The sequence below is a fragment of the Rhizophagus irregularis genome, chromosome 21 (assembly GCF_026210795.1).
Source record: "Rhizophagus irregularis chromosome 21, complete sequence".
NCBI lineage: Eukaryota > Fungi > Glomeromycota > Glomeromycetes > Glomerales > Glomeraceae > Rhizophagus > Rhizophagus irregularis.
The window spans coordinates 1,456,200-1,474,532 of record NC_089449.1 but is presented as its reverse complement, the minus strand read 5'-3'; the positions used below and the strand labels follow the sequence as shown (position 1 = coordinate 1,474,532).

Sequence of the window (18,333 nt, the reverse complement as noted above, 5' to 3'; positions counted from 1 at the left end):
CAATGATTTACAAAGGAAATATAGGTATTCTTACAATATTTTAGCGTTATGTATTTATAGTTTTTAATATGCCAACAAACTTATATTGACATGTTTGTCATCATTATCACCTAATTCTATCTAAAAATTCATTGGCATTAATAAAATTATTTTGATTGATTAGTTATATTTTTTTCAGATGTAAAAGTAATAGATTTAAAAAAATGCAACTGTTAAAAAATTATTATATAAAGAAGTATAATATTTAATATCTAATAAAACTTTATTTTCAAAAGTAAAAAAAGTAAATTATTAATACTCTTTTAGTAAAATTAAAATATAATTTATATTTTGCTATTAATGTACAAATTTAGATAAAAGGATTTATTTAATCCTTTATAATAGTTAAAATTCCAATACTTTTGCTAGGGATGTTATTTTGCTTAAGCAGATTTTAAACTGGCTTGAACTTGATTCAAATTCATTATAAGCTTAAATTTTAGAACATGATTTAAAACTATTTTTATGATTATAGTTTAAACCAGATTACCAAATATTATATTATATATAATGTTATATATAATTACAAATATAATAAAAAATTTGCATTTATCAATTTATGAAAATAATATATATATATAAAATAAGCAATAGTTTTTTCTTTCAAATTATACACTAGACAAAAAAAATGTTTGCATAATACAAATTTGCATAATTTGAACATTTTATCTATCAGCAATAAATTGTTCAATAATTTAATCCAAAAAAAACTATAAGCTAAGTTTGTGCATTTAAAATATACTATATATATAATATTCCAATTATAATTTATTTAGGTAAAAAATTAATACCATCATGGACTTGATAAAAATATTTTGTGTTAGAAATTAAAATGCTAAAAACAGCTTACTTGGCTAATTTATTTCTTTTGTTATTTCATTTATTTTTTTTATGTTATGAAATACTAAATTTAATTCATTTTTTTTAATTACTCTAAAAATTTTATATAATAATAAGAAATTGTTTTTATTTAAAAAAGGCATAAATTGCAGAAAATTTCACTTATAGTTTATATTACTGCTATACTATTTATATATATATGTACTTTTAAACTTTTATAATAGGTAAATAAAACTAGTAAAATTGCATAAATTTTTGCTTATATTGAAAATAGTTAATTATTAATATATAACATCACTGGTACTTCTGTAATAGTTTCAATAAATACAACTTCTTGTACTACTTTATATATAGATGAATTTTATTTATTATTTGTTCAAGCGTTACTATTTATAATGCTATTATAAAAGCTTTTTATAAGACTACCATCTGTATAAAAATTTAGTTAATTTAAAATTAACAAATAGCCAAAAAAATTAAATTTATATTTATATATTAAAAATGTTTATTAGGTTGCAATATATATATATTGCAACTTAGTTGCATTAAATTGTTATCTAGTTATGAGTAAATTGTTACCTATTTACTTGTTTTCATATTCTATGCTTATTATTGCTTTATTACTATTCATTTGATTTTATTGTTTAGTAGTCTTTTATTGCTTTGTAAATATTTATTTGATTTTATTGATTTATCCTCTTTTTATTACCTTCTAGCTATCTACTTATTTTCATTGCTTTGTGACCTTTTTGTAGCCAAGATACTAGGCTGGCATTGATTGCTAAAAATCATGTTGTAATCAGGTGATACAGTAAATTTGCAGATCAGATTTTGGCTAACACTATACTATATTTTTGACCAGAATTTTAGGGCAGAATAACTTAGCTTTCTGTAATTAGATTCATGTGATTTTGAGCTCATTTGAAAGAGAGCATTGAGAGAGGACCCCGAATAATACTAATATAACTCACAAATAAACTTTAAATACTAAAGTAAAAATACATTTTATAACATAACTCTGTCAATATTGAAGCTAGGAATTCGATTTTACTATCATTAGAATCCTCTTATTGAGACGAATCTAATGATATAAATTTTATTAAAATTAAATCACTGGTTATGTTAAAAACAGGGGTATATAGGATAACGAAATTTTAAAAATACTTCTGTAATACGCAACTTTTGAAAAATTTTAATATAAACTTTATGTAAACTCAAATGTGAGTTGTATCAGTATTGTTCGGGGTCCTATTGAGAGCTTTTCAATGATACTAAGATCATATAAATTGGATGCCTGGATGTCAAGTTATTGTATCTCAAAGTTTAGGTAAAAATATAAATTATGCTGAAATTAACAAAATTTTACTGTGCTTTACTACATTAATTATATGATTCAATTCCTTACCAGTTCCAGATACTTTTTTATCACTTTTAAATAACTTTTGAGTAACTTTCTAGCTTCAGTTTGGTGAATCAATTGGTTAAAGAATCTTAATATATTTATATCTAAAGATGGTAATACAAACTCTGATATAAAATAATTATTTTTATTGTTTAAAAATATCTATTATGATACTATCTTTTATATGATGTTTTTATTATACTTTTATAAACATTTATAGCTACTAAGACTATATAAATTTTTATTTTACTTTATATTTTATTAAAATATACTTACTTTTTAATAATATATGTTAAAAATTCTATATATATGAGAAATGGGTTTTTTATTAGTGAAATGGGTTTATAATTTAAGTTTTGCAAATATAAATTTTTGTTCAACTTATTATTTAGTCAAATGATCATTAATCAGATGATTTTTTGGTATTACAAAACAATTTTGTATAATGAAAATTGTGAAAATCAATTAATTCAATAACTCTTTTTAATGCAAAGTAAACAAATTAACCCATATGCAATTTAAAGGATTTATTATTTAGAGAATATTTTTTTGGTATTAAGAATATTCATATCATTTATATCCTACTAATTTCAACTTTAATTCTAAATAGATGATTAGAATATAAAAATATCATTGAAAACTAGTCTGACTTTTTTTTCTTTTTTTTGGTAAACTAATGCAATTGTAAATTTATGTAGTAGCCATAACTGCAGATTTCTTGCCTACTTCCTAGAGTTTTTGCTTTTATTCTTTTTTTTGCTTTTAGGTTATTTTTACCTTTGACCAATAATAACATAGTTCTCTTTATTATAGCTTTGGTTTTCAATATCAAAGTAATAAATTTCAAGTTCTTCCTGAACTGTTCAACTTCTTCTGCTATTTAATATAATAGCATCCTCATAATGCAACATATATATCTATTTAAGCTATCAAGTTGCATTAACATCATTATTAGTTCTGAAGAATAACAGAATATTGTTAAAAAATATACTGTAAGTACAAATAGAAATTTAAATATAAATACAAACTGGTATAGTAGATCTAGCCAACTACTTTTATCTGCCTTACTTTTTTAGTTTACCATCTTACTGCACTACAAAGATCGACAAACATATTCTTCATATCCTTCATAATCTTAGGATATTTAAGTTCTCTTTCCTTTAAAATCTTTATATCATTCATCCCTTTATAGAGTCTTTCAGCCTCTGAGATCTGTACTCATGCTTATTTTTCCTAATAATTAGGTCACTTCTGTGTCCAATTTTTTTTCTTAATAAATTGGTATATAGAAAACATGTCCATTACGAAGTTTAACATAATGGAAGTCTTGTATTTATCAAATAGCAGTATTTGATAAGTATTAAAAATTTGCATTTATTAAGTAATAAAAAAATAAAATACTTAAATACTACAATATTTTATTATTTATTAATTATTTAATTTTTTAAGCATTTTTTTTAATATTTTAATTTAACATTTATAGATACTTTTTCAATATATCTTGTATTCAATAAGTGCTATTTATGAATATTTAGTAAATGCTTTGATAAACATTATGATGTTATGTATACAACCTTTTGTATGTCATATATGGTGATTTTTTTCTTTATACATATAGTTATATTTTTTTACTATACGTACTACATACATATTTATTATATTATTACTTTATATAATAAAAATATACATACATATAATATATATATACAATATCTAAAATTACATGATCATACATTTACTTAAAAAAAAATTTTTTATAAACACAAATTTTACTTTAAAAACCAATTTTTTTATAAATTAAATTTTATTTTTTAAAAAAATTTTTATACTAGTAGTAACATATAATCTTTATAATCTTTATTGAAATTTCATAAAACCAAACTTTTTTCAATCTAGAAATATGACTAAATTTTCAGTCTTTGTTGTTAATTAACTATTTCTAATACTTTAGCTTCAGCTTCTAGTTTTTTAACTTCAGCTTCAGCAATTTGTGCTTTAATAGCACGTTATCTTAATGCCATTTTTTTTTCTTCAATTTCTAATTCAAATATCTCTGTTTTCTTATTTTTTAATAGCTCTTCTTTACTTTTTTTGATGATTTTCTATTAGTAGAAAAAGAAAGTTTTTTTTTTAAAGAGGGTTTATTAAATAAATGATTATTTGTTAAATCAATAACTGGTTCTTTATTTTTTTGATTACAAAATCCTATATTTAATTAAAAAAGTTAACCTTTTTTTGTTATAGGGATGCTTATATTTGGGTAAATTTATATATTTAGTATATTGTAGTATTGGCCAAAATTATCATAGTGTTGGTCAAGGATGCTTACTTTCGGGTAATATAAAAATCTGGGGGTGCTTATATTCGGGAGGGTGTTTATAATCAGAACTTTATGGTATATATCTTTGCGTATTATTGATTTACTTATTCACTTAATTTCACTTTTATCCCGATGTGTATAAAGAACACCTGTATTGTTATAAATTTCAATTGTTTTGTAACACTGTTCATCATATTTTTTCCCTTTATAAAATAAAAAATATTTTTAAAATTATGTATAATAAAAATTATCAAAGTAAATATAAATAACTAACCTTAAAATGGCTAATAGTAATTTTAATTGCTTTTTCTTTTTATTTACTATAGAATGAACTGCCTCTGCATTATTAGTATTTATTCCACTTTTGCATCAAGTTTCATAATTGATATTTGAAATAAATTGATTTAAAAAAAACAATATATATGGTTATTGGTAATATTTTAACCAATTTATAAAAAAAAAAAAAAATTTGTAAAATAATATAATTACTTAATTTAAAGTATAATATATACCTTCTATTCCATCATTATTTGTATTTTTTATTTATTGTAATAGAATATTTACTTCTTTTTTACTAGATGTGTTAGGAATTTATCTTATTAACTTTTTTGTATTTTTTTCAAATGTTCTGTAATGCAAATTTCTTAAAAAAAAAAATAAATTAATTAATATTTAAAGATTTATAAAAAGTAATAAATTATGAAAAATAAATATATAAATACCATTCAAAATGCATAAAACAAGATTTAAAAATAAAGGTCAAATAAATCTTCTAATCTCTTTTACGATCCAGATCATATAAAGTTAATTCTAAGCTCTTGGCTTGTACACTATCCAGATCAGCTAGAATGCATCTGATACCATCTTTATAAATGTGTTGAAATTTAATATGTTGTCCACTTACTTCATAAATTACTTGAAATAAGAATAAAAATAATCTATAATATCCTTCAGCTATAAAAATATTTGTGAAAATTCTACAAAATAATAATACTAAAATAAAAGTTATATATATTTAATATATATTTTCTTATATATATATATTAAATTGAATTTTAAAAAATTTATTTACTTAAATGATAATTAGAATCATATGTATTTATTTCAAATTCATTAATTTCTCCTTTTACTCGTTTGAAATTAACATCAATTTGAAATCACTCAAGTGCAATCAACTTTTTGGCTTGTTCAGCAAGCATGCATATAATAATTACTTGGCCATTATTTGTAAAAAGATCTAAAAAATAATTACTATTAATATACAATTAATTATAAATATAAATTAAATTTAAAAACTTACTAATTTTACGAACATAATTAGTTAAATTGGAATTTTCAGTTAATACATTATGATTTATGATATACAGTCAACCCTTGTTATAACGAACCCTAAGTTCCAGACCTCAACTTTACTATAGGGTTATAGTAAAGATTTTAAGAGATTTAATTGGTTAATTTGTTATAATAAGGGGAAATTTATTATAGTTGTCTGAAAAATTCACTATATCAAGGGTTTGCTATATCAAGGTTTGACTGTACATCTATAACTTTTTGCCTAAATGGATGCAAATTTTTATATGCTTTTCTTATTAAATAACGCAATTTATCAATATTATTCAATGATACATGCACTTCTGCTAAGATTTCTTTGTTGAAAAATGTATTTATCAAATTCCCTATTAATTAATACAGTATATTATTAATAATATAATAATGTAAAATTTCCATTAAAATTTAAGATTTACCTGATAATAAAAATCTTAAAGTAATAGTATCATCCTGATGAATTGCCTGTTTAATTAAAAGTTGCAAATTATTTTTAATTTCAGCAGGTATTTTTTCTGGTAAAGGTGGAGGATGATTGTGAATAATACTAATACAAATAAAAAACATTTAGTAACGTTATAAGAAATAATTTTAATAAATTGTATTGGACAAGATTTTTCAATTATATCACCATGAACAGCAGTTCCATTATTTAAGTGAGAAATATCTTAATTTTAAAAAAATTAGATATTGCATATTATACATATATCAGTATACAATATAAAACAAAAAATTAAATATATTACCATATTTTTTGTGTCTACAATTTCTAGGAATTATCATATTACATTATGCTATTTTTTGTGCCTAAATAATTAACTTAGTATTTAGTTTTCAAAAAATAAATATATAAAAATCTAAATTAAAAAGTATTACTTACAGATATAGTACTAAAAAATAGATTTTGGAGAAGTGAAATATCTATTTCTTATAGTTTAATTTTAATAAATTGATACCATTTTTCATTTTGTTTAAATTTATTACATCCAATAAAATATGTAACTATTTGAGTCTGATAATTAGTAATTTTTCCAATATGAGCTTTTCTATTTAAGGTTGCCTGCCTAAACCTCTCCAAAATTCTATGATTAGTTTCTCCAAAATTTTACTATAGTTTTATTATAGTTTTGGCAAAGTTTTGGCAGTTTTAGCATTTATAATAGGTTTCATCATGTTTCACTTTTCTCCAGAGTTTCGCCAACTTTTTAATTAGACTTTCATATAGTTTTGGCAAAGTTTTGCCATTTCAGCATTTCGCCAACTTATCAAAACTTCCTAGTTTTTCCAGCAATCTTACCTCTATCACAAGGTAAGGTTGCTTGCCGAAACCTAGGGGTTTAGGCAAGATGGCGTTTCGCCGAAAAGCGAAATTCTGCCGAAACTATATTAAAGTTATATTAAAAAACTGGCGAAACTTTGGAGAATGGCGAAACTGCCAAAACTTATTATAAATGCCGAAACTGCCGAAACTCTGCCGAAACTATAATAAATCTATAGTAAAATTTTGATGAAACTAATCGTAGGATTTTGAAGAGGTTTAGACAAGCAACCTTATCACAAGGTACATTTTTTTTTTAAAAAAGACAAGAAGATTTTTTTACTGCCAAAAATAAACTAATTAAATTTTCAAATCATTAGTTCAAAATAATAATTAAATTAAAGAAATAATTGTTAAAAAACTTACATGTATGTTTTAATTTCTTTGGAATTATTATCTTGCTGTTGTAAATCTGAAGTAAATTAACATTTTGTAAATATTTTTTCATAAGATCATTTTCAAACCAAAATAAAGGAGTATGTTTTATATTTTGAAATTTTGGTGTTGGTACAGCAATTTGATTGCTAATAAAGTATTTGAACACAATAATAAATATGCTGTATAATAGATTTTATTATGACAATTTTCATTAATATATCTGTTACATTCTTTAGCATATACAGAATCACCTAAAATATGTAAGTTTTAATATAACAAAATAAATAAACTAGCAAATAATATAAAAATATTAAAATAATATAATTACTTTGATGGTTAATAAATCATTGACTTTCAGCATAAATTTGACGATTGAGAATTTTTTTTTCTTTTAAATTAAGTTTCTTTCTAGAAAATCTCTTTTTAAATCTATTCTTCCATATTTCTTTTGCAATTGTTTCTACATGACAAGAACTACCAAAATTTGCAGAAGTACAATTAATATATACTGAAATTTTAGCAGAATAAAGCCCGCTACAAATTCTTCTTTTATTTGAAGTTAAATTAATATTTTTATTAAAATTAAGATTAATATTAAAATTAGAATTATTGTTTTCATTATGCTTATCATCACGCTCACCAATACTAATAATATCATCATCTATTGCGTTCTCAACTTCACTACTCCAATCTTTCCACTCTTTATCAGAATTATTAGAGTTATTATATTTTTTATTAATATTAAAATAATTATATTCCTTAAACTGTAGGCAATTGCAGGTAAATTTACTTGCAATTTTACTACAAATTCAATTCTCATCTATTTTTAAAAATACTTAAGCTATTTTGACAAAAATTTTTTTTCCAATTAAATTAACATATAAATCACATGATTATGATCATTAATTTACCGATCGTATATTAAAAAATTAAAGATTACTTATTGATCAAATAATTGCACTTTTAAAAATAATTGTAAAATTAAAAAAAATCTCTTTAAATTTGGCGATCTCATTGGAATTTGATCGTAGCTATTCAAAACCTTAATAAAATATTTAGAATTTATTATGATAAACAACTTTTATTAATTGAGTTTTTTAATTTTAGGTATAAGAGTTTGACTTTATATAGTACTTAATAAAAAGAATAATTTTTGTAAAATTTATAATAAAAGTGCGAAATAAAATTTTTATAAAATAAAATGATTTAAATTATGAAAGTTTTATATTTATTTTGTACAATCTGTTCATTATCACTATGGTCATGATTACTACCTCCTCTACCTCTACCCCTACCCCTACCTCTACCTCTACCTTTAATATTTTCTTTAATTTCTTCTATTTCATTAATATCATCATTACTATTTATATTATCATTATCAGCATCATTTATTAATAAAATATTTTGTGAAAATTTAGCAATATAAACATCATTTTCATACTCTTGTAAGGCTTCCATCATAAAAAATAAAAAAAGTTACAATTAAATAAATAAAAAACTACAAAATAAATAATTAACAAAAAAAACTAAAATTCTGAAGTGCTAACTTGCATGTTTATTTGCATATTTGTGACTTAATTTTTAATGATCAGCAAAATAAATACTATAATTTCTATGGCCAGAATGTAGATCAATAAATCTGCAAAATTATATGATAATCTGGCCAAAATTAAAGAATTAATTTAGTGTTAATCATTCTAATTTAGAAATTGCAGGCAAATTTGACAAAACAGTTTAAGAATAATGTTTTTTTACCTTTAACACTCATGTATATTCTTTACTTCTAGCATGACAGTTAATATAATCTTTATTCCATTTTCTTGAAAGTTTAATTACTGCTTCATATATACAGTTTACTTGCTTTATAACGAAGTGAGTGGTTTGGCCAATCAAACCTTCGTTATAAGAAAATTCGTTATTTCTATAATGAATTATTCAGTATAGCATTATAACATAAGAAAATTCATTAAACATAACTGGAATAATCTGGTATGGCTTGGAAAATTTGGTATATTGTGATATATTGTATAATAACATTGTAATAACTGAAAAATACAATAAAATAGAATAAGGATAAATAATTAGCCGAAGGATAAATAATTAACCGATGGGTAAATAATTAGCCAATAAAATTATATTTATAGTTTAGTTTAGTGTAATGAGATAGTCATATGATAATAGATCTTCAAATTTTATTAGAAAAGATAGTAAATATGAGAAATATTTTTCTTAAAAATGTATAAATACAAGTGGATTTCGATAGGAAATTCTGCAGTCAATTTTTGGCTCAATAAAAAAAAAATAATATTAAAATATTAATTATTAAAATTTATTCAAATATGAATATACTCATTGTACGCTTGAGAATTAATTAATATTATATTATTAAGGTCGAGAATTTAAAATAATAATTGGTAAGAAAATAATGTTTTGTAATCTTTGTAACTAATTTTTATTTTAAACCAAGCATAGATATTATTCGAACTCAACACGTTGGTGGCAACATACGATATTTTATTTTAAATATCCTATGAGCGACGTGTCACAACATATAACGTATGCATTTATGTTATACAAAATTTCTTCATTATATTAAAAAAAAATTTGTTATAAAGAGAAATTCATTATAATAAGAGTCATTTTATATTATACGATTTATAGATTACTTTATTAAACGGTATACAGCATTTTATTAGTAATATTTGGTATAATAAGATTTTTTTTATATGTTAAAATCAGTATAACACCAGCATGGAAAATCCATTATAATTTAACTGGTTTTTCTGGTAAATTTCTGATAAAACTGGTAAAATCTTATAATCCCAAAATTGTTTCAGTCGTAGCGTAGCAGATTTCCAGAATATTTTAATAAATTTATATTGCAAAAAAGTTTTTTATCTTTAATTTTATTATTTATTATTTCAGTAGTTTATTACAATATGATTATTTAAAGCCAGTACATCTTTTCTAATTACTCCATATTATATATGCATGAATAAAAAAAAGTTAAAAGATTATTATATATTTGGTAATACCATCTAAAACCAGAATTTTTTTTAATTCTGTATCAGTTGAAAAAATCAATTTCCAAAATTTTTATATTTAACCGGAATTTTTCCAAAATTTTTCCAAGGTTTTTTTTCACGCTGTATAAAGGACCCCGGATATCTCCAAAACAGGTCATAAGTCACACTTTCGGCAGATTGGCCCATTTTTCAGGGCTCAAAAAATCATTTTTTGTAAATATCTCGGCATCCAGTAGTTCAATTTTGATGAACTTTTTTTAAATTGTAGAGCTAAATGAGGGCTACAAAATAAAAAAAAGTTCATTAAAATTGAATTACTGGATGCTGAGATATTTACAAAAAACGATTTTTTGAGTTTCAGCAAAAAGGGGTGTTTTTGGCCAAAAGTCCATTATGACCTTTATATTAGATATCCGGGGTCCTCTGTATAATACTAAAGATCTGCTATATTAAGAAATCCGTTAAATCAAAATTCATTATAAAGTGAGTAAGGTTGCTTGTCTAAACCTTTTCAAAATCCTACGATTAGTTTCGTCAAAATTTTACTATAGATTTATTATAGTTTTGGCAGAGTTTTAGCAGTTTTGGCATTTATAATAAGTTTCGGCAGTTTCACCTTTCTCCAAAGTTTTACCAGTTTTTTAATATAACTTTAATATAGTTTCAGTAGAATTTCGCTTTTCGGCGAAACGCCATCTTGCCTAAACCCTAGGTTTCGGCAAGCAACCTTAAAAGTGAATAGACTGTACAAATAACTTTTTTTGCATGTAATACTAAAGCTTTGCATGAGCCAAGCTGGTTCACAAGCTAGCTTAAACTTTTCAATCTAAGCTGAGCTAAGCTACGATTAAATTAACTTAATAGCTCACAAGCTAACTTGAAAAAAACTTAAGCTGGTAATAAATCCAATTCAAAAAACTTAAATTAATAATAGATTCAGCTTAAAAAGCTCAAGCTGGCTTAAATTATTATCAAAAAACATTGCAAAAATGTTTTTTTATAATATTATATTAGAAAAAAATATTTTTGCAACGTTTATTTTAATGCTTTAATAAAAAACGTTACAAACCATTTTTTTGAAAATAAAGTTTAAGTTTAGTTTAGCTCAAACCATGATTTTTATGATTCAGTTCGGTTTACTTTAACTTAAACCAGAATTTTTATGACTCAGCTTATTCTGGCTCAGGCCAGAATTTTTTTTTCAAATTGAGTTGAGCCAGACTGTGCTTAGTTCAAGGCAGCTTATGCAAAGCTTTATGTAATACTTTAGCAACATATGAGTGCTTTTTTAAATGCTCTTTTGAATATTTTCAACCTGTTATAACTCAATATTATAAAATATAAATTTTAGTATTTTAGATAAAAAAAAAATGTATATCAAAAATACAAGTGATGTAAAATAGAAACTTAAAGGAATTAAAACTGAATTACTAAGCAATTAATATAAATTCTTTCTATATAATATGAAAATTTACCTTTATTGTAATAATACAAGTAATTCATTATTTTTTATAAGAATAATTTGCAATATATTGACATATTAAAAGCTAAGGAATGGAAAATAACAATTATTATGATATAATTTTAATATAATTGGAATAAATATAATATAAATTTATTGAATTTAATTTAATATGTATTGTTTAACATAATTAAAATAATCCAGAAATAATTATAAAAAATTTTGGATAAATAATTTAAACAAACAGAATATAAAATATAAAATGTAAACATTTTTTACATGATAAGTTGACAATATTTATTTACAGTTAAAAAATGATCAACACTATACATCTCTAAACTCTTAGTTCCTATTTTAGTTGATACATAATTTGTGAGTTATTTAAAATTAAGCCAATCTACACAAATTCAATTTATTAGTTTAAAAAATAATTTCATATAAATTCTACACAAACCCAAATGTGAGTTATATTAGTATTATTCAGAGTTTTATAGATTATTAGATTATTAGATTATTACTTGAATTACTGAATATTTATTAGTTATAATTTCTGATAATCTAATAATCTAATAATCTTTTTATTAAGTAGTTTATATAAGGGTAGCAAAATTTTAAAAAGCACAAAAAATTAATATTTCATTATAGATCTAATATTAAATTATTATTATACATTTTACTTACTAATAATAAAAAAATAAGATTATTAGATAATTAATAAATAAAGTTTATGAGCAGTTAATTTTAAATTGATTATTAAATATTTGCATTTTATTATCAATTAATAAAAAATTAGCAAAAATATTAAATTCTTAAATTTCATATATAAATGAAAATAATAAATAAATAATGGACAAAGAGAATAATAATTTTAAATTGCAAAAGAAGGTAAAAAATATTAATTATTAACAAAATATTATATAAATTTATTGATTTTTTTTTATAATTTTTTTTTTATTATAATTTATTTTAGTTTTACTTGAAAAGTTTTATAAAAATTAATAAAATACTATTAAATAATATTACAATTAATTAATACAATCCATAATTAGAAATTTTGATAAATGTTGATCACTTTAAAAAGTTATTTGATTGTAGTATAATTTTTCAGCTTAATGAAAAATTAATTTAATATATATTTATTATTTATAGTAATATTTATTATAAAAGTAATATAAGTAATATTTAATTTATATGATGTAATGTATCAAAAATATCAGTAATATTATATAATAAAGTTAATTTAATCTACTTAATTTGAAAAATATTAATATATTAAAAATAGCATAATCCTATTTGATTATATAATAATATCAAATATTTAATTGATCTCTAATTATTATTATATGACTGGTATATTACAAGTCTTTCAAATTAAATGATAATTTATTATTATAAATTATAATTGTAATAAGTTTATTTTGTTCTACTTAGTAGTTTAAATTTCTATTTTATTATTTATTTCTATCTATTTTTATATATTTCTATTCACTAATTTTTATTTATTTTTAACTTTTTAATTTAAATAGTTTTTTTCTTTTATTTCTACTACTTATATTTTTATACTAAAATTATAAAAATATTAATTAACTTTTTTCACTTTATATAAATTTTATTTATTTGAATATTATAATATACAATAACCAAATTTTCTTATATTTTTAATAATATTTCTTATATTTTTAATTGTGATTATAATTTACATTTTTTTTTTAGCAAACTTCGATATAACGAATAACACAATATAACAGATTATCTGTGTGGTACCAATTTTAAATATAAAAAAAACCTTGATATAACGAAGTTTATATTTATTTACTGTATAACGTAGTATGAAGTAAAGTATATGAATTGTCATATACAAAATGAATCTTTTTATAACAAATTTTTTTTATACCAAATTTTTTTTCAGTAAAATAAAGATTTTTATTTATTAAATTTCCTTTTAAAGTAAATTTGCACTACATATTTACCACATATTTTATCCATATTGTTTTTATACTAAAATATTAATAAAACACTCTCATTTTTAAAATCAATGGCTGAAAAATCCATTTCTACAAAAAAATAAAAAAGAAAGAATGTTAGTAAAATGTTCTTATACAAAATTACTACTAAACACAATACTCTTAAGTCCCACCCACCTTTGAAATCACCTAGGAGCCGTGGTCAAATAATCCATTCCTACAAAAATAAAAAAAAAGAATGTTAAAAAAACGTTCTTATATTAAATTATTAAGCACAATACTATCAAGTCCCACTCACCTTTAAAATTGCCTAAAAGCCATGACCAAATAATCCGTTTTTACAAAAATAAAAAAAAATGTTAGAAAATGTTCTTATATTAAATTACTAAACACAATACTCCCAAGTCTCACCCACCTTTGAAATCGCCTAGAAGCTATGGCCAAATGGTCCATTCCTATAAAAATAAAAAAAAGAATGTTAGCAAAACGTTCTTATACTAAATTACTTATACATGCCACCCAAATTATTTTGGACTGCCGTAATTATAAATAAAATCCCAAATTCAATTATGGCATCCCAAATTATTTTGGCACTTTACATAGTAAATTATATATAAACTGAATGAATTATGGCATCCCAAATTGTAATTATGGCATCCCAAAATAATTTGGGCAGCATGTATAAAATTACTAAACACAATAGTACTTCTAAGTCCCATCCACTTTTGAAATTGCCTAGAAGTTGTAGCCAAATAGTTCATTTCTACAAAAATAAAAAAAAAATGTTAGCAAAACATTCTTATACTAAATTACTAAATACAATAGTACTCCACCTTTGAAATCGTAAGAGCCATGGCCAAATGATCTGTTCCTACAAAAATAAAAAAAATTAGTTTATAAATTTTTTTTTATAAATGAAAATTGATCAGAAATAGATTGGCAAATCATATAAATTACATGATCCTCATATTTGATATGCCCATACCAAAAAATTCATTATACTATACTGAATAATTCATTATAGTATTAATGAATTTGCTTATAACGAAGCTCTGATCAGATAAGACGGAGGGTTTATTATATCGAGAGGGGACTGTATATAATTATATAAAATTTACTAATAAGTTAAATTATTTAAGTTAAATTTATCTTACACTTTAAATTATATTATATTATAATTAAAATCTAAAATTTATAATTAAATTTAAATAAAATAAAAAGCAAAATTATCTCTATAAAAATTTTATCTATTATTTCTGTAAAAATACTATAAAAATAAGTCTTTTACAAATCCATTTATAAAAAATGTAAATAATTTGATAAATTTTGAAATATAAAATTATTAATTCTAAAAATATGAGCTTTTTACAGAAAAAAAGGAATATAAAAAATAGATTAATTTTTTTTATAAGGTATATATTAAGTTTTTTATAAATACATTAATAATAGAAAAAAAAGTCTAATAAATATAATAAAAACCAATTAGTTATTAAATATTAGTAAATATAAATGTAGGGTTTCAATCCTATTTTTTAAAGCAATTTGGATCTTTTTTTGCGAATCTGGATTGAATTCAGATTCTAAATTTGACCTTAACTCTGATTAAAATTATAATTTTGACTGGAATTAATATTAAATGTCAAAAATTAACTGTCTGCAAAATTTGCTAGCTCTGGCCAAATTTATAGTGCTGGCTCAAATTAATAAAAACGAATTCATCCGTTGCAAAAAAGTAAAATCCAGATGTCCAAAAAATAAGGAAATCTAGATTTGAATCTGGATCAATCAGATCTGGATTGAAACCCTATATAAATGAAATAATAGAAATTTTCTTTTTTTTTTATAGATGTAGTATTATCATAATATTGTTTATTTACATATATTTAATTTATATAAAATAAGAAAAAATCAATATATATAAGATTTAAAATACTAGTATTATGAGATATGACTACTATATGATTATATTGTTATTATAAATAATGATGCAATCAAAAATTTCTAGGTGACTTATATCTAGCTAAAGACTGTATTTTTTTTCTAACAAATAGTTACATGTACAGTACTTGAAAAAAGTAATCAGAATTGCAAAAATGCAAAAAAATAAAAATCAATAATTATAATAACTTTAAATTTTGAAGATTTGTTGTTAAATATGTAAAGGTTATAAATATAAAATTTCAGCCTTATATCTTATTTCTTTGTCTCACAATCAATTTTTTAATTTAAAAAAAAATATCATTAAAAATTTAAGTAGAATGTAAATTTTATAAAGATTTGATATTGTTCTCAGACATTTAATAATCAGCATATATATTTGTTATAAAATATTATAAACATAAAAGAATAACTTTTATTAATTTATTAAAATTTTTTTTTGCCATTTAATTAATCAGTTTTTCAGTAAATTTGGATTAAAGTTGACTCAAAAATCATTAATAAAACTCAATTTTAAAAGCATTAAGCTTATTTGAATTGATATTTTTTCAAATAAATTAAATATTATTTATCTAATATTAATTAGATTTTATTTAATCCTATTATTACTATTTGAATGCTGTAACAGAATTTTTAGGATTTTATAGCTTAAATTTTTAATGACTTTTTTTTTCTTCAATTAAAAAATTGATTGTGGATTTTTATTTTTTGCACTTTTTGTAATTCTGATTACTTTTTTTGAGAACTGTAAATACTGTCAGGTGTAAAATGTTTAAAATAGTAATTTTTTAATTTTAAAGATAACTAAATAATAAAAATATATATTTTTATATTTTGATCAATACTATAATACAGATTAAAGTATTCAGATTTAAATCAATTTATCCATTTATTCCATTAGTATTATTGAAATTGATTTTGCTATAATCACTTAATCTTTAAAAGATGCTTTGAAAATTTTAAAATTTTTTTATTTTTTGTGATTAATACCATTAATATTTATTTATGTAAAATTCCAATAAATCAATACCTGATTATTCAGTTTAATTTAACTTGTAGCTAAATTACCCATTTTAAATATTTACCCATTTTAAATATAAAAAATATAAAAGAAATTAAAGAGCATTACTGTATATACAAATTTCGATACCAAAATGTATGTAACGGAATTTAAAATTAATTAATTTGTATCAGAACTTGAGAAAGTGAATTCTAGCAAAAAAGATACAGAGAATAATACTGTATATAACTTCAAATCAAATATGCGGGGTTTAAAGTAATAAGCGTAAATTAGAACTAAATGTATACATCGAATTTTGGACACAAGTTTTTAACCAGTTCAATAATTACTTGCTATGACAACTTTATACAGTATATTCGATTGTACAAAGCATGCTATCTTCGTTGATCTGTTAGTAGGTTCACGTCGGGTAAATTGGTTTAAATAAAGACTAGATGTTCTTCGATGATGATAGATTTTGAAATAACCAGATATTAAAAATTTTAACCTTTAAATATATATAACCAGATATTAAATTTTAACCTTTAATATACCTGATATTCTTAAACATTTATCCATATTTAACGGAACATCATTTCCACAAGTATATTTACACGGAAAAACTATAGACATTCATTCAACGTAAAAAGTATAAATGCGATACATCTATCAGCGCCACAGTTAGACACATGATTGCATTTCATATTTTCATCACATGACACTGATGACAGTAATGAATCATCTTAATGTTGGTCAAGATTTTCGTGCCATGATTTTTTAGACATTGATTTTTTTCGCGCGAAATGCTTTTTTACTCTTTTTTTTTTTAAAAAAAAAAAATTATACTGTAAATAAAGAAATACGAAATATTATAATTTCAATGAATTTAAAATAATTTATTACTGGTAAATTATTATCATGTATACAAAAAAAGAAAGGTATGATGTCTGCAAGAGAAATTTCAAGAAAAAAAAAAAGATTTTCATTTTTCCGATAAATTAAACCCCACATGAATAAATAATATAAATAATTCATTCATTCTTATATCTGCAATTTTTATTACTATAAAGAAATGATGAGAATTTAACCGAATATAGAATTCACTTGAGAAAATCACTTATATAAAGCTTATCAAATTTAAGATTAATTATAGAATTTTTTGAAACCATTATAAGAGAACTATTTCTTTTTATGAATTTTTTTTTTCCAGAAAGATAAATAAATTGTTTTAAAAAAATAAATAAATAAATAAATTTCTATTATAGGAATATTTCTTAAATGTTTTAATCAAAAAAAAAAATCGAAATTAAGAATCGCGTG

General features: G+C 21.4%; 2 protein-coding genes across 2 annotated transcripts; both read right to left on the bottom strand.

The window, feature by feature from the left end:
• Positions 1-6,107: 6,107 nt before the first annotated feature.
• On the bottom strand, positions 6,108-6,494 carry OCT59_013778 (uncharacterized protein; the record flags this gene model as incomplete). The annotated part of the gene is made up of 2 exons (XM_066141731.1): positions 6,108-6,277; positions 6,347-6,494. 2 exons carry the CDS (start codon positions 6,492-6,494, stop codon positions 6,108-6,110), a joined length of 318 nt encoding a protein of 105 aa, XP_066001838.1.
• A 2,335-nt stretch (positions 6,495-8,829) lies between these two features.
• Positions 8,830-9,081, bottom strand: OCT59_013777 (uncharacterized protein; the record flags this gene model as incomplete). The annotated part of the gene is made up of 1 exon (XM_066141730.1): positions 8,830-9,081. One exon carries the CDS (start codon positions 9,079-9,081, stop codon positions 8,830-8,832), a length of 252 nt encoding a protein of 83 aa, XP_066001837.1.
• Positions 9,082-18,333: the final 9,252 nt, after the last annotated feature.